The following is a 26,226-nucleotide window of genomic DNA, read 5'->3' on the forward strand; positions in this document are numbered from 1 at the left end:
TGTGTTTTTTTGGGGGGGGAGCGTGTCTTGTTTGATTGACAGCCCTGTGGCGCAGTCAGGTTATCGGTGGGTGGGACGTAGCATCGTCCGGTTTCCCATCAGATCGAGTCAGACACCTCCGACGTTGTGAGATTCTGGTCATCGCTGATACAGCGTAAATAAATTCACGGGCACTGACGCTCGTAGAAAACGTACAGACAGAAAAGATAAGGAAGAATTTGACAGAGGTGATCGCCGGCTAACGAACCGGGCCTCTTATTATGATCTAATACCTTCTGGAATCTGTTCGAGCTTTTGCTTCTGCAAAGTGACAGTAGAGAAAAAGCAGCCTGTCTTCATGTTTACTTTGCCAGCTGACAGTGAGAGAGAGGATGATGATGATGATGAGGAGGAGGAGGAGGAGGAGGAGGGAGGGTTTGCACATCATCCCCTCCAGCTACTTTCACCTTGCTCTTCTCTCTCTCTCTCTCGTGGAAAACCAATGCAGCTGCAATTTGGGTGTCGGTAGCGCGTCGAGTGAGTCGGAGGCTGTGACCCCCTCAGGCGTCTGGAAACTGGTTTACAAACAGTCTCACGGTGTGTCGTGTGCTCGTTATTTTTCTGTCTTCGCCGTAAATGAGACCGAAACAAATTTCCCAGATATTGATGTGGGTTTCGCCTAAACAACATCACTCAGTCACGCAACGCAGACATTAAAGAAACCTCAACCTCTTGCGGCTTCTTAAAGCTCGGCTCTGCTTTCCAGACATATTTCCTGTCCAAGGTGATCGCAGCGCATTATCATGATTAGGCATCTTTGATTGTGCGTCTACAAAATGTGTATATATGTAACTATATATATATATATATATCGTAAGGATTTGTTCAGCTGGGACGATGCTTCTCCGAAGTTACACTTAAACGTCTCTACAGTAAACAGTGTTTATGGGTAATCATAGGTCGGGCGCCTAACGCGCACGCGGTCTCAAATCTCAACGTGCGTCGTGTGGATCGACACTTCAAAACAAGCTGATGGCGTCTACGCAGCTCTCCTGGGAGAAAAACAGACGAAAGCCAATGAACCATGTACCAAAGAAAACAGCCTGGGCGAAGGTGTCAGAGCGACGCCTCTGCAGGTTCGACTGCACGCAGCGCACGTCCGGATGAATTATTCACTAGTCCTGCTGAACATCATCCTCCCCACGTTGGCTTCACTCCTCCGGCTGCTTTTCCGTTTCGGTATCAATTTGAACAATTTATTGATGACCTTTCATCCCAAGAAAGTTTGCTGATTATGACATGAAAACCTTGGCAGGACCTTTTTTTTTTTTTTTTTCCAGGACCTTTAACTCTAAAAACACTTTTGAAGACTTTTGCTTTGGGGAATGTTGTTTTTTAATGAGCGTCTTTAAAACACAGTATGCGTTTAACTCGATTTTGTGAGTTGCTTTTTTTTTTTTTGATCACGACACTTTATTGTGAAAAATGTGTGTCCATTAAGGGATTCAAAAAAAAATATATATTTACCTTCAGGCTGCACAGGTCTTACACACTTTGGGAAGGAGACATGTTTGATTTTTTTTTTTTTTTAATATATCTTGATCTTTTACGTTGTCGTGCGTCTTTGCGTACGTGTCTTGTGTTTTAGTCCATTTTCTTCTGTCTCTCTTCCCCTCTCAGCCTAGAAGTAAGTATTTCCACTTCACAAGTGTGTGTGCTGGGGGTTCAGTTTTACAACTGCTTCATTCCACTTCCCATTTATAGCTTCATGTGGCGATCCGCAAGACCCACAGCTTTTTCGTTTTGGCAACATGTGTGGCGTTAAGTGGCCGTCGCTGCACTCCACCTCCCGGAGATCAGCCGGCAGCCAAAACCCTCTCTGCAGAGAAAGGATCTGGTTCAGTGGGTGATGAACCCCAGATCTAGAAAATCTTAAATTGAGAGGAAAGAACATTTTACTTTGTGTAGTGCAATCTTACCGAGCTGCAGTCAAACTACTGGAACTATTGAATAATTATTTTTTTTTTAAAACATCCCCCAAAAGACAAACTAGAAACGGAGAGAATGGAGTCTAGAGTCTGTTAGTTCTGCCTGCGTGGGCTACGCTCACTGCAGACTCCTCTGTATTTTCACAAAGTTGTGTTTTTTTTTTGCTGCTGTTTTGCATGAATATGTGGGAGATGGTGATTCTTGAAGTTGTCTACTGTTATCTTTATGTAAGACATTTGTCTCACTACGCCTCTGTCTCTCTCTCTCTCTCTCTTTGTCTCCAGGGGAAGCGACTGCAGCCGAAAGCTCAAGAATGTAAGTGACACCGCTGGATTACAGTGGGATGATTTGTTTGTGTGTTAAATGTATGTCTTGGATGGAAACTTGTGATTATGGCCCAGTGTCCCCATCCGTGCTGTCGTTGTCGCAACGTTTGATTTCAGTAGCTCGGTTTTATTCTCTCAGTACCTATTTGAGCTTTAACGTTTTAAACGTCTACTTGTATTTAAATGATTCTTTTCTATGAACTCTTGGATATCTGCATCATCTTTTCCAGCTGCACTACTTTTTCCAGCTTTTCTTGCTTTTTGTCTATTTCTCACACTCATTACCTTCTTATCTGTTTTTTTAACTTTACTCAGCTTTTATTTATATAGCACCTTTTAGACAAGCCCAAACATCAGAGAAACACAAACATAAAAAAAAAAAAAGCAAAGACCCAAACAAACAGAACAACAAGTTTAAAAATAATGTTAAATATAGGAGGTTAAATATAATGGAGGACCTAAAATTGGAACAATTAAACAACATTTTGAAAATAAATAAATAGGAATATTTAAAAAAAAAAAAAAAAAAAGGGATTAAAAACAATAATTAAGAATGTTGAATGTCTTCGGTTTTGGTTTGTTCTTTTCGTCATTTTATTTGAGCTTCAGCTGTTTTTTTCTCCTTTCAATATTTCTGCATAATCCTCTCACGTTAAACTCTTCCTGTTCTACTTATTTGAGGTCTCTGTGCACTTGCTGCTCTGACGATCTTTAAATTATTTACTTTTACAGCCTCACTGTTGTCACCGTCTGCTCAAAATGTCCTTCCACGACTTCCCATCCTTCTCTAATCATGCTGCTTTAAGACGTAGAGCACATAATGCAAGCCCTGCCCTCTCTGCAGTCAAAGCACTTCTACTCTCTCCTCTCTCTCCACCTCTTCCTCCTACCCCCCTCCTCCCCCTCCTCCCTCCTCCTCCTCCTCTCACTGTGATGCTGGTGTGCACCGTACAAGTTACTGTGTCGAGCTGCAGAGCTGGCCTCGGCTGCTAGCATCATTCAGCTGACTAAACACAGGGACTCTTGGCTCCGATGGCCAGCAGCAGCAGCAGCAGCAGCAGCAGCAAATGGCTCACAAATTCCCGGCTTTAGCCAGGACCTGCTGCTACGATATGTTACCCCAGCATGGATGTGCTCCGCGGGCTCGGGACTGAGGACTATAGGATTTGACAGCAGCTGTCCCTGCAACACGTCAGATATTGAGAGGGGAAGGAACTGCACCGGGAGGAATTTTGTTTTTACTGATGTGCTGCTAAAGGTTGTTGTTCAGCAACACGGACGTGACGTCGGATTAAAAAGACGATTGTCTTCGCAGGTGTGAAGGAGACGTGCTGATCGTGCATATCTGCATTGTGATGACCGGTATAATGAATCTGTATCTGCACTTCTGCAGGTCGTGCATCAATGTTTGCATGCATGGGCTTGTGTATAAGTATTGACATCCCAGGTGGTTTATTAATGCACCTCCCTCCTCTCTCTCTCTGTGTGTGTGTGTGTGTGTGTGTGTGTGTGTGTGTGTGTGTGTGTGTGTGTGTGTGTGTGTGTGTGTGTCTGTCTGTGTTTGCCCATGACACAAAGAGAATCTTGTTGTTTTCAGTGGAACCTCTTTGACAGGTCTTTCCACATGTGTACTGTGGCAGACAGCTGCTGAAACCGATGAGGCAGAGCAAGTGTGACGGTGTGCATCATTTCCCGTCAGAGTCTCGGCCCGTCGTTTGTACTCCTGTCGGTCAAAACTCCACTGATATCTTTTCTTTGAACTACTGTAACTCTTGAGTCAAAGTTGTTTTGTTTTTTTGTCTATTTGTTGGTTTTGGTGTTGCTCGGGTAAATCGGGCACGCTGGTGGGATGTTTTTACCCTCCGTGATTATGCAGTTGGAATCAATATGGCTGGGTTTTTAAAGCACAATGGCGAGCAATGGGGGAACACATTCGGTGCTGTGACCCACTTCCAATGGGAGCTGGCACGACGGTGTTCATTATGCTGGTGACACAGAAGCCGCCGTACTTTGCGGCACAGGGTTGCTACAGTACAGAGAGCAGATAATGAAGCTGCAGTGTGGTCACAGAACTGCTTGTGAGGTGCTCCTTGTTTCTTCTGCATGCTTACACAAAAATAGGACTGTCAAACATGTAAAAGTGTATAAAGATAGATTTGATTGATCTATTTAAGTCGAATTCTAGTGCCCACGGTTGCCGAATCTTTATTCGGGCTAAAAGTTGAATTTCCCTCCACATAGGGTGACAGAAAATGACTCATTTGTGCTTCTTCTGATCAGCAGGCCGCTTCCTTTGCTTTTCCTCCATTTGTGTTTGAATTTGCACTTGACAGTATGACTGAAATAAACAGCATTAAGCCATGCTGAGCTTTCTTATCAAAGCAATCCCTTCGGAGTGCCGGTTGACATGGACACAGTAAATATAGCCGGGAGCACTTTGCCAACGGTGCTAAAGGTGCAGCTTTGTTGTGATCTCCCTGCGGCCACAGTCGGCCTGTACATTCTGCATTTTCTCTTTAGGCCGTTTAGCTGACTACAAAGGAACTTACTCCGAACGCAGTGAGCTTCAGTTCCTCAGTCACACTCAGCGTTACTTCGAAGGCATTCGGTTACGAACATAAGTGCAAAAAAACAACAACAACAACAACATAATCACAGACTCCTTCGGCTGCTTATTGAACAGTGTTTATGTGTTTTTAGGGAGCTGTGATTTATCTGGTGAGTTATGCACTCGGGGCTCGGCTTAGCAAAGAGGCAGATACAAATCAACGCAACCCACTGAAAGGTTTGCTATACGTTAGCAGCAGCAGAAGAAGAAGGCTGCGACCGGTTTCCGGGTCAGAACAATTGCTCGGGTCTTGTCGTGTTTGCGCAGGACGCGTTTGCTAACGTGGAACTTCTTTTAGAAGAGGCTGGACTGTAATGACCAGGAAACCAGCATGCTATTACTTCCCAGGGAGAAAAGTGAGAGGAAAAGAGTGGGGAAAGTTGTCATCGTGCACGTTCAACCTTTTCCTTTCTTTTTTTCAGTATTTTTAATGAACCTGGACAAAACATACACATGTATAAAGCAACAGATGATAATGTGGATTTCTTCACGACTTAAACAGAGGTTGGGTCTTTTTTAAAAGGTGTCATTAGAGTACGTTTGACTCGCAACTCTGGTTGGAAAAAAAAAAACGAATCTATGCACATGTCTGTAACGGTTTTCACTTAATTTAGCAGTAATCAGTCTGCATTCATGTTCCATGCGTTGCTTTGACTGAGACTTCCTTTTACAAACAAAATATCAGCACATTTTGGTCATGATTCCTGAACCGTGTTTCTTCTCTCCCTCAGGTTTTAATCACTATTTACTGGCTGGGTCGGGCTGCCAACAGCTGTACCTCCTACAACGGGCCCACGCTGGACCTGAAGGAGTTTGAGGGCCTGCTGTCACAAATGCGAAAGGTTTGCCAAGTCGATGTTTATTCACCTTTAGGGATTCAAAAATATACCGGAAATCCAAGTGCAGGGACGACATCGCTGTTGTGTTCAGCATCTCTCGGTAACCACAGCTGGTGGAGTGCAGTACAGTCTAAGGATTAGAGAAGCAGAGCGCATATTTGAGCCCTGCAGTAACTAAACGTCCAGCCAAAGTGACCTGAAGAGGGACACACAGCTTCTCTGCTGGATCGCTTATTTTTGGGGTGAATTCAATAAATGTGTTTGTTAAGATTTCTCCGAAATGATGTCAGGCAGAGGATAACACCATCATCCACCCCACCTGCGGTCTACTCCTTTACTGACACACACACGCACACGCACACACACACACACACACACACACACACACACACACACACAGTGATAACCATTCACAGCCATGATGTCACCCCCGTGCAATTTGTTCCACGATGTGACGTGATGTCCCCTTCGCTGTTCTGTGAAACCGCTGCCAGCTCGGCAAAAGGACTTTCCCAGATGTTCACACGTCGCAGACGAACAAAACAAAGTCACGTTTCCACGAGACCAAAAAAAAAAACCTTATGATGTGAAAATCAAGGGAACACGTTCACTTTTTGTAAGTAGCCGAGGACAAGTGCAACAGGAAAAGGTCAAATTTGAAGAAAAGACAGACATTTTCTCTTCTCGCTGCTTTTCCCGAGTTTGACGCCAAACTTGACGTGCGCCGTCTTCTCGTGTGCGCGTCGAAATTGACGATGTGCCCGAACCGACAGTCGCGAAAACACGTGTAACTCGGGCGCCGGTGTTCATCAGTGCATCTGTGCATCACTTTACTGTAATGCCGCCTTTAAAACCAGGACAAAACAACGCTTGTCATGATATTACGATATCTACGCCTCGTGTGACGTTGATAAAACATTTTCTTTTACACTCGAGTTGTATCTCTCAGATAGTTTTGGGTTTTATGTTTTCTGATCATTTTCTCTGAGATTTTTTTAAGAGCTAGCCAGAAAAAAAAAAATATATATATATATCAGCTTTTCGTGAAAGTCAAACAGATGAAAACTTGGATCGCAGTTTAAAAAAAAATGACGTCAGTACTTCAACAAAGCAAAATAGGTGCATGTCACTGAAGGACACGTACTTAAAAACATAATAAAGGCTTTTGCAAAGGTTTGGAAGTTTGATAACAGATGCTACGGGAACAGGAACAGGAAGTCTCTTGGTAGACGGGAAAGGCCTTTCTCCACCTCCCATTAGCTGCAAAGACACATTTCAACTGCAGACAGGGAACGGGAGGAGTCACCGAGGTGAAGAGAGAGTGATGACGAGTGATGCAAGCCACAACAAAAGGGAGAAAATGCACCACGGCTGTCGTACGTTTAAGAGATGTGGGAGGAGTCAGAGTCGGATGTTTGTAGTGGACGTGGATCTAAGAACACGCGCACGGATAAGATTTAAGGACAGCGATGGATTACGCCCAAGAAATCCCATCTCCACATTTGGGAGCCTGAGTACTTTTCGATACCTCGCACTAAATCCCTTTCCTGTTGTTGACATGCATTTTCTCATACTTTGTTTGTGTTGGTTGGTCAGGAGGCGGAGGAGGCAGAGAGCCCTAAACGCAGCATCCGGGACAGCGGCTACATCGACTGCTGGGACTCCGAGCGCAGCGACTCTCTCTCCCCGCCACGGCACGGACGCGAGGATTCATTCGACAGCCTGGACTCCTTCGGCTCCCGCTCACGACAGACCCCGTCGCCGGACGTCCTGGTCGCCCGCGGCAGCAGCGATGGTAGGAGGAAAAAAAACACAAAAAAAAAACACTCATAGGTTTCATACTGACCACTTAGTTTAACATAACCATGAAAGTAGTGCAGCTTTGTCGTTGGAACGACCATCTCTTGAATTAAACATTGTACGTCAAATCTGCTCGGTTGCTATTGTGTTGTTATGGCGACAGCTATTAGTCTTAACGGACGGGAAGGGGTTTTTACTGGCTTTGCTCGGGTGAGTCGAGGTGCACAGATTCAGTATATAGATAAACGAGGTGTATCGTGCTTCTGGTGCTACTGTAGTAAAGCCCGTTGTTCTCCTGCCGGTGTTTTTTCTAGGACAACGCCCGGTGTTAGTCAAAGGCAGTTTGAAAGAATAATGTGAGGTCGATATATGGCCATTGTTTCATTTTTAGCCACATTAATACTCATGAAAGGGAAGAAATTCAGCATTGTTTGGGTCAAATTTAGCAAATGGCTACAGTATGTACAGTATATAAAAACAAACTGCAAACTATATATGAAACAAAGGGCTTCATTCACATTCTTCATCCTTTCTGAGAAGCTGCTCGCGTGCTTTTCTTTGCTTAACTCTATCAGTTCTGCGATCAGCTTGTCTGACATCAATCTGCCGCGTCAGAAAACATCCTCTTGCTCCGTTTCAATGACAAATCCTTCCACATCTGTTTTTGTTTCACACAGTTATGTAATATAATCGCAGGCCTCCACCAAGCTGTCGCCCAATGGTAGGCGCAGCAGGTGATGTAAAACCGAAGACATTTCATTTATTTGGTCTTTAGTGGAAACACTGACTGATTCTGAGTGTACTGAAAGAAGTCCAAGTTGCAAAGAGTGCTGCATTATTTGGGATCTGAATTTTGCCCCAACAGTTTTCTCAGATGTGCTGTTTACGCATCAGATTCTGCATTCATTTAGATGTTGTACAACCTGGAGACTCCGAGCTGTAGTTTAAATACTAAGACTCAGAAACGCTGCACGCTAAATTTAAGCTCAATGAAGCTCTAAAAATGCACGTTGTAGCAATTTTGTTTAATGGCCCAGTAATTCTATCGCTTTGTTGTTGTTTCTTTAGTTAAGTGCGGTATGTATGTGAATGAATAGACGCCTCAATCACCATTCGTGTCTCATAGTGTTTTCGCGATACCTTTCAGTCGGGATTTGCTGCCCCGCCATTTACATCCACACAAAAGCGTCTCTGTACTCTGTGTTTGAACCCGTTGCCATTGGTTACGGCTGTTTGGTGGCTCTCTTGAAGCGTGGACTGAGATGAGTGACAGCACTCGAGGAGGGAGGGAGCGATGAGATGTGTGCGTGTCGGACAAAGAACAGGGAGAGGTGCGGTTGTATGAATGAGCTCTTAGTGGTTTGTGATCTGACACTCGACTGACAAGTCAGCGATGATGAAAGTGACAGCTTGCGGTTCGAGAACGTGACATAATGTGTTCATACCTGCAAGGCCGACTCACCAAATGAAGATGAGGATGAATATCTCTGTTTCAAATGAGGAAAAGGAAATGTGTGTGTGGTTGAATTTACCTCCATAAAAGATGGATGAAGTACTGTTGGGTATTTTTCACTCGGATTTATAAATATTTCTCCAGATCTTAAGAGTTTGTTTTCAGGGTGGTTTTTTTGGGGGGTTTTTTTGGTCAATTTATTACTCCGGTGGGCAGTAAAGTAAGGAAAACACAGAACAGTCGGAACTGACAGCATGTATATAATCTATATATAGATTGCTTTGGTTTCGTTTCGGAAAACCATATATTTTTTTACAGTATGTAATTTTATGGTAGCATAACCCTTCTGAACAATATTGAGTTTCCAAGACAAACATACAGTACAAAACAGCTTTGAAGCAGTTTTTTTATAGTTTCTGCTGAAGTCAGAATTTCAGAAAAGGAAAAATACCAGTTTTGGTCATATAGTTTATGATGCCAAACACTCCATATGCTGTCATTTAAAAGTTGCTGGGTTTCGACACCATATGCGAGTATGACCCTTTTAAATTTTAATGGCAGCCTGTAAAAGATTGCAGCAGTCGTCATAAAGCGTAATGTCATTTTTACACTTAACGTGGGAAATCCTGTCTGACTGTGTTTTTGTCTTTTAAGGGAGGTGCAAAAGAAAACTGCTGCCTCCCTAAAGCCTAAGCTGTTGCCACCAACAGTCAAGCTACAGTGCTTTAAATCTTCACTGGATGTTGACGTTTTTCTTTCTCAGACATAAAGTAGAAAATCCCCAAATATCCTTAACAAAAGCCCATAAAGCAGAAACATTTTTCAAGGACGTTCAACAAGCGTACCGGGACTAAAAATCCATCACACTGGCTTTAATAGGCTGAGAATGGGAAAAGCTGCCGCGACGCATTATTTTTAATCCCTTTTGCTTTTTTTTGCTTTTTTTTTTTACTACACAACCATTACCCAATCGATCGCTCCGCCAACACGTGGAACCCACAGCTGATTACTCACGCTGTCAAGCTGCTCGCGTTCCCGCACGCCCACGTCTGAGCCCGAGTTTGAAAAAGCTGAAGGGAATTTGCAAATGCGTGAAAAAATGCGGAGGCAGGTTTGGAGGAAAAACTGAATGACAGCACGCGCGAGTCGACATCATGGTGACTTCTTGAATCCTTTGAACATCACGGACGGAGGATACCGCACGTAATGACGAGGTTATTTGTGTCGGAAGTCCCTTTTTAAGTTTTTGTTGGGCTTGTTGTTGTTAAAAGGTGGTGGTTTTAATGAAAATCAGCTTGTCTGCTATTTATTAGCACTGGACATGTTTGTGGGTTATGAAAACATGAGTGTTTTAGATGAGACCCTCAGGCAACAAACTAGAGAAGTGAGAACAGGATAAACGGCGGTTATCGTATGCGATCACCGGGAGCTCCGAGTAAACCCAGAACAAAAGCATCCCTTTATTAACAGGCATTACAAACTCGACTCTGCCAGGATTTCCCTGCAGCGACCTTCGGACAAAACCCTTCCTCTACTCAGCTCCGAAAACTGACTTCGCCCTGACAGTAATTAGAGGACAAGAGGAAGAGTTTAATTCAATCTCGGTAAGAAATTTGATATTGGGGGGTGGCTCTTTTAATGTGTGCCCCGTTTGGAGATGGATGCAGTTTTGATAAATCAGGCACTTTTCGCTTTTGGTGCTCTTTATCGTGCACGTCGTCCTTCTTGCTTCCTTGGTTTTTGCAGGACGACGCCCACCGCCGGTGGGCTGTTTGGAAGAATAATTGAATGATGTAATTGAGAGGTTTTTAAGGGGTTTTGTAACGATATCAGTTACCTATTTGTTTTCACACGTAACTCCCAACTCAGAATTCATATCAAACGTCAATATGAACTGACAGTAAAGTAATAAAAACAAAAAAACAACATTACAATTGCGATTGGAAAATGTCTATTCCAACGTAAGCGTCTTAGATGCTAACTGTATAAAACATCCTTGGATAAGCAATACATTGGTTAAATTTATGTTTTATTGTTTGTATTTTAAAACATTACGTCTCGTTACTACGAAAAGGACTTTGAGGATGGGGACCGACCGTTGTGTTTGGGCAGATGTTGGGCTTTAGCCCAATTTAGAAAACAACAAATCTGTATCACACAGTCATATTAAATCATAACTTCTTCCTGCTGTTTGCATACTGCACAAGTTACATCCTAGGAAGTGGAAACATGTATTTCACTTTTAATGCCATTGGGAATTTTGTGGATATCTTTCTTTCTGTTTCAGCTTTTCAGTTACTATACAGCTTATTGAAGTGGACTCCACAGCTTGTCCTTGTCCTTTTCAATGACTGCATGTTGATGTTCATTGATAAGTGTCTCTGAAGTCTGGTACAGTGTGGCACTGACCCATAATACATGTTCCCTCACACTTCAGTGTTACCATATGTGCAGGGAGAGCAGATCAACCCATAAAGAAAACATATGTTGCTGCTTTAAAGATGGATCGACTTGGATGGCAGAGTCACTCATGTTTCCAATTGACGGGTTGAGAGTCATAATTGAACCATTCATTGTTGGAAGTGCGGATTCCTCGAGGCCCCTTTTTTGGACCGTGATCTGTCAATCTTCCCAGACCACATTAAAAAAAATTTTTTTTTTAAAAAAACGAAGAAGTCTATTGATATAAAGAGGAGTTCAAAATGTGACGTTCGTTTCCACCGAGGAGCTGCGGCTGCCTCCGCATGCATCTCCTCAGAACTACGGGAGGATTTCATGATTTAGATGTGGTTCAAATTGCAGGTTTATATTTGGAAAATGTATACATTGAGTCATAAATTCAGAGGTCATGGAGTGAGTACGCATGCATCTAAGGAAGGGGGGGACAGTAGCACATGTGCTGAACATCTTGGAGGAATTTTTGGGGGGAGACCTTGGGTAAAGCCGTGCTGCAGGTATCTGTTGGGATTTGCAAAAAAAAAAAAAAAAAAAGACCAAATGAAGGTGGAAATGACTCGAATGCTAGCGGTCGATCGCTGGAATTGTAAACATGTGACTGTGCCTGATTTCCATTCCCTCTCTTCTGTATGTTCTCTGGGGATCACATTAGGACGACTTGCAGAGGAATTCAAGACGGCAAGTAGGGGAAAGTCCTTGAGCGGTGCACTTCTGCAAAACCAGGTGTTGCCACTCGCATTAAAAAGCAAACGGTGTGTGTTTAAAATCTGATAGAGACCGACCGAGCGCGTTCTTCATGACTGGAGGCTAAAATTTTGTCAGCACGAGCAGCACAATACATATTAAGTGATGATTCATGTCACCTGCTTTGGTTCATAAAAACAGGCCATTAACCTGCTTGATTTATGCTCAGCCACTGGAATGCTCCGCATGTAATAACTCAGTGATATTTTCTATATGGTGGGACAGCTCAGGGAGAGAGAAATGTGGGGTATCCACCGTGAGACTCCTCAATCAACAGTTTCTCTGCTCACTTATTTTTGGGTTAAATCTCTCCGCCTGCCTCCCACTCTCCCTCTGTGTCTCTGACCATGACTCGGCATGCTGGGTATTTCTTACTGTCTGGGAAACTTAGAGAGAAATCCTGGTCATTTTTAAAACGCATTATATCACTAATGGCCTATCGGAGGCTCCGTTTTATGCATACGCTTTGTCAGAAATGATTACGGTTATTACGGTACAGGCGAATGACATTTAAGTAGGAAAACTGATGGAGTGTGGGACTGCAAATGTTTTTCCAGTACTCATAGATTGTTCTTCATTGAGGTGTCGGGCTGGGCTGATTTTCTGGAGTTAAAATGTATAAATGTCCCCCAAGTCCCTCCGGTTACTGCAGCGCAAATCAGACAGGTGTGTGGACAAAAATTTTGTTTGAAAAGAGTTAAATGAGGCGTTTTAATGTTAGATTATTCGTTGAAACAGAGAAGTGGGACGCCATCCAGTGTCTGAACGTGAAACTTGCGAATTAGTTAATTAATATCTCCGAGATGAAAAACGTAGTCCACTGACGCAAGTAAAGTATTTCCATCCCGCCTCTCTTCCTCTCATTAGGCCGTGGCAGCGACTCGGAGTCCGACGGCGCCCCTCACAGGAAGATGCCAGACGTCCGTAAGGACGACATGTTGGCGCGGCGGACGTCCGTCAGCGAGCCACGAACCGCCATGCCCTTCAACCAGTACCTCCCCAACAGGAGCAACCAGAGTGGATATGTGCCGGCGCCGCTCCGCAAGAAGAAGAGCGACAAAGAGGAGGCAGGACGCAAGAGCTGGAGTACCGCCACTTCACCTGTAGGGGGGGACAGACCTTTTAGGTGAGTGTGAAACTGACAAGAAAAAGAAATATGAAGCTTTTGTTGGGTAGCTGGGTTCGTCAAAGGGCGTCAGAAGAAGCTATTTGGAATCTGGTTCTGCTTTTACAGTTACTACGCAGTGATGTTTGACTTATTTAATTTTGTCCTCTCTATTACAGTTTTATTATAAAGTGTGTAAACAACACCACCCTTAACCACAAGGTTTGGCATAAACATTTTTTTTTAAGTCTCTTTCGAAATTACATTGAATATTTCACCTTTCTGTTCACAGAATATTGAGATGAAAATCATTGTTATTAGAACTTTTAACGAAGAGGCTTTGATTCGTACAGGCTGACATATTTTACACGTAATATCTGTTGGACCTTAAGTGACTGGGCTGAACTAATAGTGCAAAGCTATTGAAGGCCGTTAACAAACGTGGTGATGAGTGTGATACCTCAATGAACAGGTTATTTGGGGACAGGCTGTACAGCTGATTTTGTTTTAGCTTGACATCGACTGGTGCCGATAAACCCACTCATATTGAAGTTTGTTATGAATTAATGAAACCACATTTCTGCTTTTCGAAAAGGAGAATTTCTCTGTTAAATGTTTGTTTTCCGAATAAATTAGCAGGAAAGTTCTGATATAAAGCGGTTAAATATTAGCAGATGTAGTCTACAGATTGATTTAAAAAGAATATGAGTTTAATACAAAATTGATAGCACCAACCAAAATGAAACACAGATTGTAAAACAAATCACGTGTTGTATATTTTTCATTGTTTTGATGTGCTTTTTGCTTCATTTTATGTTCAACAGTTTTGCAAGAGTAGGTTTCCCTCATGCCAAGCTGCAGATCTGGAACGAAACCGTTCAGCCGTTGATTATTTGTCTGCTATCGAACAGATGGGAGTGGCTGATGGACGCCAGATGTGCGTTTTCATTGGCTCCGGTTCTGATCGAAGCAAAAAGTGTGAGATATGCTGCATCGTCAAAAATGAAGCAGATTTAAGACAGAAGGATTTTATCGGCTTATGTCGTGTTGGCACGTCGCCGCCCAGAGCTCGCTCTGCGATCACAAATTTCTACACACGTTTCACATTTCTGCTCGCTCAGCGGATTCTTTAAAGTGCTTTTGATCAGCTGTATGGGCAATGTTAGTGGTGTGTGTGTGTGTGTTTTTGTTTTGTTTAGAACAGAGGTCTTCAACAGGGGGTCCGCAGGTACTGCAGGGGGTCCGTGAAATTTTTGGTTGATTAGAAAAGTTTTCATATTTTTTTTAATTAAATGGTTTTTTTTTTTTTCACAAATTTAAATGTCTTTAAATACACATTAACATGAATCCAACATATTGTAGCGAATGGATAAATGGAGGCAGAAGATGTTATCTTTCAGTCAGAAATGCACACATTCAGCGACACACAGGAGCTCTCTCAAGCTGGACACCGGTTCACTCACAGCATGAGACTAGCCTGGACCTCCCTCCAAGCCTCCTGCACTCCTCCAGTTTAATATAAAACACAATTTTATGCACTATATATAGTAGGGGGTCCCTGCTCCATCTCTCTATCAGTTTGGGGGTCCTTGGCCTGAAAAACGTTGAAGACCCCTGGTTTAGAGGCTTATACAGTATGTGTCTTTTTTTTAGCAGCAGCAGGTAGGTAGGTAGGTAGTTACTTTATTAATCCTCAAGGGGAATTTTTTTTTTTCCGCTACAGCAGCATACAGGAAGCAATAAGATAATAATAGAATAATAAAAAGCAATAAAATAGCAGTAAAAAAATATGAAATATAAAATGCACAGTATATACAGTACAGTGCAGCAGCAGTATTGAAGGACCTCAGCAGATTACCGATATTTAATCAAAAGCCAAATATCTGCAGTCGAATAAATATGACCTCACATTTTCAAAACGTGCCGCGACTGGTTTGAATGTACAGAACGGAAATGTGTGCAGTCGGTCGGTAGCGCCTGCGTGTATCCCCCTACTGTCCGCTGCTAGTCTGTCATTTCCCATAAATTCACCCGTCATGTTATATGTTGCATCAAAACACATGAATTCATAGATTTTATTTTTTTTTTCCCATTGTTTGTTTTCCCATTTGTTTTCCTCCTTCACCATCTCCTTCCTTCACCTCATATTTGTATCGCGCCCGCTCCTCCTCTCCTGTGTGAACCTGCCCTCTCCACATGCGTGTGTCCTTCATCATCACCGTGTTTCGAAATCATCCTCGCCTCCGTGAAACACCCCCCCCCCCCCCCCCCGCCCCCCTCCTCCCCTCCCACCCTCCTCCCACCTGTGTCGTGTGAATGGATGACGTATCAGTCCAAGTGAGGTCTTTAGCTTAGACGTCCCTCCCGGAGAGCCCCCCAGTGCCTCCCCTACGTCCCACCCGCTTGAACCCCACACACAGATTCAGAAGGAGAAGCCGAGTAAAAAGGACGAGGAGGAAGGGGAGCGGCCTGCGTCCGCGCCTCGCGTCGAGAGCCGTGCGGCGGGCACGAGGAGGAGCAGTGAGCCTCTGCCCGGTAGCCCCTCCCACCCCCCCGCTGAGACCCCCGGGGAGACCGTAGTTCACCCGACGGTCGCCTCTGAGAAAAGGTCCTCACCTTCATTCCATGTTTTTTTTTTCCTCAATACCCAAAATCATCTTGGTCCCGATTCCCTTTTTTTGCAGACGTGATTCTGATCCATAGTTCCTCTAATTCAACCAAATCGAAAAGATAATAGTTTTATAGAATTTTAGGTGATTTATAATGATTTCTAATGATTATTAATTATTATTTTTCTTTAAGTGTTTACATTGTGTTCTTCAAGGTGGGAAATCAACTGATTTTTTTTATTTTTTTTTATTTTTTTATCTGGAGCTTCCTAAAACGTTGAAAGCCTTTTGTCGATCCAAAGGAGGCTACGTGACGACGAAACGGCTTAACGATGTGTTCGGGTTGGAGAAAACTAGTTTTAAAGAGAAAGTGAGGTTCCCACACGTCTGTCGTCTGCTCTTCGTCTCTGCTCGACGCCAACGGCTCCGGGCTACATTAGCCGCGGCTGGCGTTACACACCCAAATCTTTCGACCTTAGTTTGACAAAGAACAAGAACCCGTTGGATAAAACGGGACAATGTGTCTGGTATCCGCTGCATCAGTTGTGTTTATATTTTTTTGGGAATCCCTTTGTCGGCCGTGGCTCGAGTGAGCGCTGCGTGACTTCTTATCTCGGCTGAACTTCTTGTTTTGAAACGATTGGCGTGGCGTCCAGCCGTGCAGTTTGATCTCGAGCCTCCACGCGCGTGTTTTAGCATCTCTGACATTCCCGACCGCATCATCGTCAAGTTATATCTGCGCCACTGAAAACACTGAGAAATTGCACGTCCGTCCAAAACCAATGTTCCCATCAGTCAGAATAATCCGCAGACTTTACCGTCAACAGTTCTCAGTCGGGACCGGTGTCCTCGCTGGACAGATCATTTTTACAGCTGCCGTCTAAATCCGGCAGGTTTTGGGTTTTTTTTTGGCACATTTGTAACCGGATCATCACTTCTGCTGCCTTTCCTTATCCAGAGCAGCATAACGATGAGTTCGCAGGAGTGCGCTGCGCTCATGTCAACCTGGTTAGGAGACGCTGTTGTGAAATGCACATCGGAAACTGTGCATTTGGTGTCATGTGACGAGGTGAGCTTGTCGATTCACGACGCCGTTGTGTCATTTCACAGTTCACGCGAGTCCAGCGTTGATCCGGGATTGCCGTACTTCTCCCGTCTGTTTAGGGCTCTTATGGCATTTCACAATCCGTCCGTTATTTCTTGCTCGCGCTGACATTTCATTCACAGTCCTGTTGGAGAGGTTTTTTTAGGAGTCGCACCCCCCTCCAGTTTGCAGCAGCGTTTTCTGGCTCAAATCTTACGGCATTGATTGGACTATCAGCGTTTCGAGGGAGAGAAGACATCTGACTCGTGTATATTTGTGTTCCGAGGGGAAAAAAAAGGGGGGATTTCTAAGATGTTTGGAAAAGGCTTTGATATGAAATCCTCTCTTTGGTAACAGCTCACATTTTATCAGACCGTAACTGAGGCCAGAATTTTGACTGTTGACTGGAATTAATGCCTTAAAATATGTTTTGTATGGTATCAGCAAATTGGTGATTGCGGCTGCCTATCATAGTTGTGTTAACACATTCTTCTTCTTTTTTTTTTTTTTTTTGTGCTTTTGCTGACATGGCTGTTTCCATCTATTTGTTTGAAACAGAGTAGAGTCGAGCTGACATCCAACTCCATGGTGATGCGTGTGTTAGCTGTTTCTTGTGTTTCACAGCTTGTGCAGAGCTGTCAAAGATTTTTTTTTTATTATTTAACATTTGAAAGGGTAAATATTTTCTTAAGTAATTCAATTAATGTTATGCATGGTGATGAAAAATCCAAAATCTAGAAATCAAACATGCCAAGCAAAAAAAACTTGGTTTTCCTTTCATTTTAACAGTTTTATCTCACTGGATGTTTCCTTCAAAAACCACCATCGTAGTGTTGGACCAAAACTTGTGTGCAGCTTTCAGGTTCAATCCCATAAATACAAATACACGCAGAAATGTACCGTATGCATCCACAGACAAACAAGCAGAGTCACAGGGAACACGAACAGGCGACCCACCCTCAGGATGTAAGGAAATGAGTCCTTCTTCCTTCCCTGACCCCGAGCATGCTGGGACTGCAACCTGGCCCTTTTCACTGCCAGCAGCTGGCCAGTCTCTCCACCTCCCCTGCAATTGCATTCTGGGAATTTACAGTCCAATAATAAGCCTCCCAGAAATGTTAGCTGTTCATCTCAGGATGACAAACAACAGAGTTGTTCTTTGACTTTTTGCGACTCCAATTTGTTTTTCACATCCAGTCTTGCTCTGAAGGAATTCGTGACCGTGCATCATTTTTTTGTTTTTTTCCCCCCGTAGATTTATGTCTTCACAAACCTACATTTAGGCTCCTTCCAGAGGAATGCCGTTTGATGATATAGGATGATAAGCGGGCAGCAAAACCGTTTAGTTTGCTTTGCTTTCTGCAGCACTCCGGCTCGTTCGTGCTCGGAGGAACTCTTCCACCACTCGACGACTCTCGCGCCGAACGCGGCCTCGGCGGTTGCGCCGAGCCCCATCGGCGCAACCGGGAAGCATCCGCCTGCGGCGGACCGGGAGGATGCGGGAGGAGCGAAGAGAGGGGTCGCCGGTTCCCCGTCGCTCGCGGACGCAGCGGGAGACGATAAGCGGGCCTCTCAAAAACCGACCTCGCCCAAACACGTCGCCACCCCGGGGCCCGCCGGCGTCCTTCCTTCGACGGAAACGGCCGGCACAGGCCGACGGAGGGGAAGGGCACTGAGCGAAAGGCACGACCCGCAAGAGGGGATGTCTTGGTTGGACAGCGGCCTTCCAGCAACGTGAGCTCCGTCCAGCAACTACACTACATTTTAGTCAGGAGGTCTTCTATTCCCATGATCCCTCTGAATACTCTGTATCAGCATGTGACCTGAGACTGCAGTGCTTCTATTCTGAATGCTGAAATGTAACTACCTGATGATTGCATGGCCTTTTTTGGGGGGGTCTACATAAAAACAAATTAATAATGCTGCCTTTTACACACAAAAAAAAGGGGGGGGGGAAGCTGTGATTGTACACAGATTGCATGGAAACTGAAAAAAAATACTTTTTCCTCATTTCCTTGCTTTTTTTTTTCTTTTTCTTTTTTTTAAGAAATTTTTGAGAAGCGGAAACAGTTGAGAATGTGATCTTTGATTAACTATGCATGAGCTTAGTAGGCTGTGTGGGATCTCTTTCGGAGACCCGATTAGAAAAGAATCTCTAGTTGATTTGAATCCAATTTAAACCAAAGTTTGATGAATTTCATGTATGCCAATGAAATACCATACGGACGTTGGCTTTAAATGCTCATTCCAGGCTGATATCTCTCTACAACACACCACATGACAAACGATCATCTTCAAAAACTATCTGGGCTCGATTTAGGGAGTCTTCTTCACAAGTGTTGGTCAGAGACAGACAGAGAGCCACACATCCTTCATGTTGTTTCTTGTGCTGTCTGATTGAAGATGCATGTGCTTTGATTTAATAGTTTACCGTCAGCTGCATCTGCATCCGTTGCCATGGTGCATCTTTATGTATGCCAGCAGTGTTTTGTTTTTGTTTTTTTGGGGGGGGGGGGGGGGGGTGTTGAAGCGCTGCAGTAAACTTTGTTTTCAGTTGCTGGCTGACTGTGGCTGTGTTTTGGATGAGACTGCCCCCTTGTGTTTGGTTTGAGGTTCATCGTTTAACACAGGAACTGAACCAGGGAACCTGTTCACATGGGTTATAAATCAAACTCGAGATGCTACCGGTCCCCATATTTAATTTGTCACAAACTAAACGCATTGCCAGCTGTGATCACAACACAATAATCTTAACCGCCAGCTAACACTCAAATATCCCATTAATGTGTGTTGATATGCGCATGAGTAGATGGTGTTGTCTTCATGTGTGGTTGTGCTCTCTCTCCACGCTCTCTGCCTCCTGTAGATTCAACCACACAGATAGTGTGTCCGCTGATCCACAGTAAGTCGTCTTCTCGCCTGTCCAGAGGCTCAGCCGTCGCGCCCCGGCTCTGCTTCGCCGCCGCAAAACAAAGCCGCTTCAATGAGTCATTTTTCTCATTCGAATCAAATTTGGATTTTTCTTTATGCGAGTGGGAAAATTTGCTGAGCAGTGAAGTCATTTAAAGAACTGATCAAATCCTTACAAGTTTTTTTTTTGTTTTTTTTTGGTGCTGTTTCTTGTTTGCTTTTATTGGCCATCTTGTGTTATATTAGAAATATTACTAGAATATGGCATTTTTTCACAGACTTATACTCTTAACAGCCTACAGATTTAACTAAAATGGCCCCTATCCTCTCACGTAATACTGGAATCGTCTCCCAAATGTCATTAATTATACCGTGCCGGGGATAAACTCCAGCCCACCGTGACCCTGTTCAGAATAGAGCAGGTCTAGATAACAAATGAATGGATGTCCTTCATTTTTGTATGATTTATCGTTTAAGGTCTTAATAATTTACAGGTGACATCGTGAGATGATAAAACACTGGTTAATCCATAAAACCACACTGAGGAGTGAAAATGAAACGGAGTAATTTGTCAAATATCTGTTTTCATGGAAGTGGAAGTGAAAATAAATTCAAGATAATCTTATTTTAGCTCTTTAAAAAAAAAAAAGAGTTGTCCTTGCACGGAAAACATGAGCTAAACAGATTTTCCCACTTGCATCACATAAATTGAAATGGTAAATTAAATGCCTTCTCAAAGAGTGCTTTTGCAGCGTGAAACCATGTCCTTGGAAAAGTCATGAAAATATGGTTTCAATAAGTTGTGGATGCGAATTCTTTTTTTTTTTTTCTTCTTTTTTTTTTTTGCTTTGGCCTGGCAACGATCCATTTCTCTCAGATGTTATTTAAAGTGGCTGCAGTCGCGGTTGTAGAGAGGACTTAACTAAATTCATCCTCGGTGCTTCTGCCGTCTGCACGTGTCGAACCATTTCAACCAACCTGACAACACCTCATCCTTCTACCACATATTTTTAAAAAAATATTCATGGTTTAATCTTCGCTGCTAAAAGTGGGTGCAAAAACAAGTGAAGCTTATCAGCACCTGGAAATAACTCGGGAGCAGATGGTTATTCAGACGTGCAGTTTTCTTTTTTTTGCATTTAATGGTCCTACAACTACATGTAGTCCCACAACTTAACATGGACCGGTCTTCTCTTTGCTTTGGAAACAATCTTCCACACAGTGACGATGAGTCAGTGCTTTCCAAGTACCTCATGCCAAGTGATACCTTTGTACCTTGGCAGTTCATAGATTTTTTTTTTTTTTTCTCTTTCTCTCGTCTTGACAAAAATATAACGGCTTTCGGGATTTTTGACGAGCACACCAACACCCCTGCAATGCCCCCCTAACATGCTTTGGTCTGTCTTACCTGTAATCTAAAAATAGATGCTTTGAAATGACTGAACAAATATCAAGAGCCGTATAATCTTTCTGCGACCGTGTGATGGTGCTGATTGTTGCGTCTCATGAACTCACGCCAGAATGTTAACTTAGAGCTTTACAACCACATGTGCCTTTGTCCAAAACCTCACGTCTACAGAGGTTGCGGTTGTGTTGTAATGTGTTTCCTGTTGGAACGTGACGTGCACAACAATTACGGGATCGGTCGCGAGATCAAACTAAACAGGAAATTACTTGGAGAGAAAAATGATGTTTAACTTTGTTCGAGGGGAAGATGTGTAGGATAACATCTTAGTTATGCCGACTGGGTGTGAGCATTTTTTTTATTTCATGGAAAGATGAATTTGACATCTGTGCCGAGCCCTTCAGCTACAGGATATTCACTTTTTCCTTATTATGATGAATTGATGTATTTTTGAATGATGTGGTTTCCTTGATACATTTTGGTTTGAATATCGCCTGAAGGGATTTCTTTATTTTTTTTACGTATTTGACATTAACTTTTTCAGCCTCTGCTCATCTTAGAGAAGCTTAGAGTCAGTGTTGCATTGTGGTCCAGTGACAGCAGGAAACGGATAAAGAGGCCAACATTACAGCACAGTGCACTCGAGGAAATTCAAAAAGAATTACTGACAGTAGGAAACAAATGAAAAACCTCATTTAAATTCACTTGAAATAAAAACATCTGGAAATGATTTTGTCGATCCCCGTTTTTCATTTTGCATGTTCTCCCTCTGTCCTCCCCCAGGAGTGTGAGTATGATCGACATGCGCGGTGAGGAAGAGGCCATCTCGCGTCCGCACGGTCAAGTGCGTCATGAACTGATGCACAACCAGTACAACAGAATGAAGGAGGAGGAGGACCACTGGCAGGACGTGAGTGGACTGTTTAGTGTCACATTTGCACCGTTTGTATTTCCCCCACCGCGTCAGACGTTTATATCACCCGTGTGCTGTTGTTTTTACTGCCTGAAAGCTGTCTCCCAAACTCACCGTGAAGTCCTATTTTGCTGTGTCCCAGTTTAAACAGCTTAGATACGTTTTTGTTTTTTTTATAGAGCCGCAAGCGTTTCTTCAGGTCTCTCAGTGCCGCTGAGTCTCATTCTTTAACTTCTTTTGTCAGGACCTGGCCCGGTGGAAAAATCGGAGGAGGAGCATTTCCCAGGACCTGATCAAAAAGGAGGAGGAGAGGAAGATGATGGAGCGCGTGATGTCAGGAGGCATCTGTACCTCTGAGAGGAGGAGAAGCATCAAGACCTACAGAGAGATCGTGGAGGACAAGTAGGTGATATCCGCCACAGCACGAGGAGTACGAATTGATAATTCCATCGGAAAAAAAAAAACAAAAGCCGCGTGAACAGAACTACAACAAGGGAAGAAAAAAAAAAGAGAAGCGAATTCAAGGTTCGGCAGACGTGAAGGTGACAGTAGCTCCTCGTTTAGGACTTCCCTCTGTGGCCCTTCAGAGCCGAGCGAGCATGGGGTCGGGCTTAAAGACCGCTGCCCCACGAATCCTAAAACAAACATAACGATTGGGATCGGGCCTTAATGTAGGTCTTCCTCACAGAGAATGCCAAAGATTTAAAAAGTAGATTTGTGTGAGTGATTGTGAAGTAGGAAGATAAGAAATTGATCTTTTGGAATAACGGGTCAGACTAGTTTTTATCTTTTCTCAAATCTAGTTTGTAGAGAAGGAGTAATCCCTAATAAGAAATATCTTCACTTTGATAAACAGTCATTACCATTGAGTTGTACATAAATAGCACGATTTCCTGTTTCATATTTCACAGAAAAACTAAAGATAAAATCGTAACTGAAGCAGGTTTCAGTTCAACTAATGGAGAGTTTCAAAGTAAACATTTATCTAATGTAAATCAAACCGGTAGCATTACATTTGTTTTTTTCCTCTTCTCTGCCAGGGAGCGCCGTGAGGAGGAGCTGCGGGACGCCTACAGAAGTGCCAGAACCCCCGACGAGGCGTCCAACATCCTCCACCGTTACGCCCAGCGCTTCTCCATCAGCGAGAGCATCCTCGAACGCCTGCAGCTGCCGAAGCTCTTGGACCGCAGCATGTCTGCGGACCCCTCCCTCCTCTGCTCGCCCTTGCCCCTCTCCCTGTCGGCCTCCCCCACGACCCCGGACCCTTTCGACGTGGACCCCGACGGGCCCCTGAGGTTTCTGCGACAACAGTCCGCCCCGGCCCCGAAGTTCACGTCTACGTTGGAGGCGCGAATCGAGGAGTTCCCCAAAGACTCGCTGTCGTCGTCGTCGTCGTCGTACCAGCGGCCTCAGATCCGATCTCGCTCGTCCGAGCCGCCGTTGAGCCGAGCCCTGTCGCCCAAACCCGTGCCTTTGCTGACGCCCAAGCCTTACTTCCTGTCCCGACCTGCAGCTGAAACCTGGAACAGCAAGGTGAGACCGTGTCATCAGAGAGGTCAGGTGATCAACTAACATTTAGGGATAAGTTTCCAGCAATAGAAATGAATGTTTTGATGCTGTGACACATTTGAATTACAGTATCGTTCAGCTGCCATGTGGGTCTCTTGTTCAAATGTCTGCGACCCGGTTTAAATAAGCCCCAGACCGCATCCTGCCGTGCTACTCTCGTTTAAGTTATTTACCGAGTCACGATAAAGTTCTCTTTGTTTGTAAAACGAGTTGAGATTCGATTAGTTTCACAAAGATTAAGGCCTCGGCCGCTCTACATGTGGTTATTTCCCGATGGCCGAACTCTCCCCCGGCTCTCTCGGCATTTACATTCAAATGCCACAGAACCTCCATGGTGACGAGCCGGCTGGTTTCGTAGGAAAAAAACAAAAAAACACAAGACTTCTCTTTCTCTGAAGAAGCATGTAATGTTTCAATTTAGCTCAAAGTACCCCTCAACAGGATCCATTTCCTTTTTTCTTCTCTGAATTTATTTATTTATTTTTTTTTCCAAATGGGAATATTCAGAATGAGATCTTCTGTTTTGGTGTGGCGGAGGAGGGAAGGGCGGGGCTATTTATTAGACCAAATGGAGCACGGCGCTTTTCTGGAATTTTCTTGTCCGGAGTCTGAGCGGAGCCCCGGGTTTCAATGGAGCCCTCTGTTCCCTATTGACTTAAGAAGTTGACAAGTAGGAGCCTCTCAATGTGAAGTGGGCTCCCAGCGGACAAAGAGAGCCCACACAGGCTGCGGGGCAGAGGGATGAGAAGGTGGAGGCGGGGGGGGGGGTCCGACTGAGAGCCGGCATTCACCCAACTCTACCAGCGTGTCTTAAGTTACCGCTCACCAGGAGCTCCTCGCACATATATTAGTGCGTCTTTGTCACGGAGACCTGCATGGTGCTGCGAGCTGGACGAACAGCTAATGACTAACAGAGACGAGAGGCTCGTCATGACCACAAATGAGGGCAGCGGGTTTATAGGCACGGTTTCTTTTACGTTGCTGTTTATCGTCGACGGATGTCGTTCGGGATTTGGGAATATTTTTGAGTAGAAGAGCTTTGATTGTCGCTGAGATTCAGGCATTTCATTCCTCCGCGTAGTTAATACATGCATGTCATAAAATGACCCAGAATGGCTGGAAAATAATCCGAATTTACACGAGTTTATCTGCTCAACTTTCAGTAAATAAATACAATTATACAGAGAATAGCTCATCCAAAAAGACAATTAATAAAATCCAGCATTTTCAGCCAGCAGTACTCTTATAATCAGGACCAATATGTATTGTCAGAAGTATGTCAATTAGATACAGAAACTTGTATGCATTGGAGCATTAAAAAAAAAGAAAAGAAAAGAAAAAAGTCGAGCCACACGGCCACCCACACCGAGTCGTCTTCTGTCTTGAGGTTTTTTCTTCTTTTTTTTTCTTTTTAAAGAGTTTTTCCTCCCAACCGTCACTAACTGCTTGCTCATGAGGGAATTGTTGGGTTTTGCTGTAATACTGGTTTTGGTGCCTTTAGATGACATATGTTATGGTTTGGCGCTGGACCAATAATATTTAATTGAATGAAGTCATTGTCAGGATGTCAGGGTTCCCGTGGGTCAGGGAATATCAGGAAATTAAAAAAAAAAAAAACTCCTTTTAAGAGTTTTGACCACAAAATGCTGAATTCAAAGACCGGGTGATAAAAATAGACGACAGAAAAGCTAAATGTAAAGTTTGTAAATTGATAAGAAGCTCGCTGGCTTTTTTGGGGTTTTTTTTTGCACAATGTCTAAGTATGATCAGAATTGTGCAGTATGTCCAAGCAGTGAAAGGTTTGGTCCTGAAAACGACCTGTGGGTTTGCAAATTGATGGGAATAAAATAAGGAGGCTGGTTTTTTTGTTCATTGTAGGTCATGGTGTTTCAGTTTTTTAGTCAGTTGGGGAGTGGGAACCCTGAGATGTTTTCTCGAGTATTTTAGGTTTCCATCACAGGATCTTCTTGAACTGTACAGAGCGTGAAAAGCAAAAACAAAACATGAAACCTCTCCTCTTTCCAGATCCAGGCGGACGGTTTTCTCCGAGTAAACGGAGACGTCGGAAGTGACGACGTTCCCACCACGCCTGAGAGTCGAGGAAGGGAATCGCCTCCTGACTTCCAGGCATCCCCTTCCAGAGACGGCGCTGGAGACGCTCCCTCGGCAGCGGCAGCGGCCTCGGCAGCGGCCTCGGCGGTGACGGCCTCGGCCTCGCCCGCGCCCGCGCCCTCGCCCGTGCGTGCGTCCGCTGGAGGAGGAAGTCCGGCGTCCGCAAAGTCCGAGGAGACGCATCGTGGCACGGAGGCAGCGCCCGAGGGCACCCGAGAGGAGAACGTCACTGAGCATTCGACAACACCCTGCCGACCCACGTCACTCCCAGCGGTCAGAATATGGATTTCTGATACCCGTTTTACAAATTAGATTTGAAAATGA

At 44.1% G+C, this 26,226-nt stretch overlaps 1 protein-coding gene across 9 annotated transcripts in view; it reads left to right on the forward strand.

Moving 5' to 3' along the window:
* Nucleotides 1–26,226, forward strand: part of limch1b (LIM and calponin homology domains 1b) — an 83,484-nt gene that overhangs the window by 44,095 nt on the left and 13,163 nt on the right. For 5 of the 9 annotated variants that reach the window (XM_069170512.1, XM_069170514.1, XM_069170515.1 and 2 more), the window contains exons 5-14: nt 2,253–2,283; nt 5,634–5,744; nt 7,338–7,536; nt 13,063–13,321; nt 18,359–18,727; nt 19,860–19,895; nt 22,092–22,218; nt 22,466–22,623; nt 23,262–23,754; nt 25,816–26,175. In XM_069170512.1, coding sequence (XP_069026613.1) covers nt 2,253–2,283; nt 5,634–5,744; nt 7,338–7,536; nt 13,063–13,321; nt 18,359–18,727; nt 19,860–19,895; nt 22,092–22,218; nt 22,466–22,623; nt 23,262–23,754; nt 25,816–26,175 — 2,143 coding nt within the window. The other 4 variants (XM_069170518.1, XM_069170520.1, XM_069170513.1 and 1 more) reach the window with 4 other exon arrangements.

This window comes from Embiotoca jacksoni, unplaced genomic scaffold, assembly GCF_022577435.1.
Source record: "Embiotoca jacksoni isolate LCO1_2020_lvr unplaced genomic scaffold, fEmbJac1.0.p SCAF_5, whole genome shotgun sequence".
Taxonomy (NCBI): Eukaryota; Metazoa; Chordata; class Actinopteri; family Embiotocidae; genus Embiotoca; species Embiotoca jacksoni.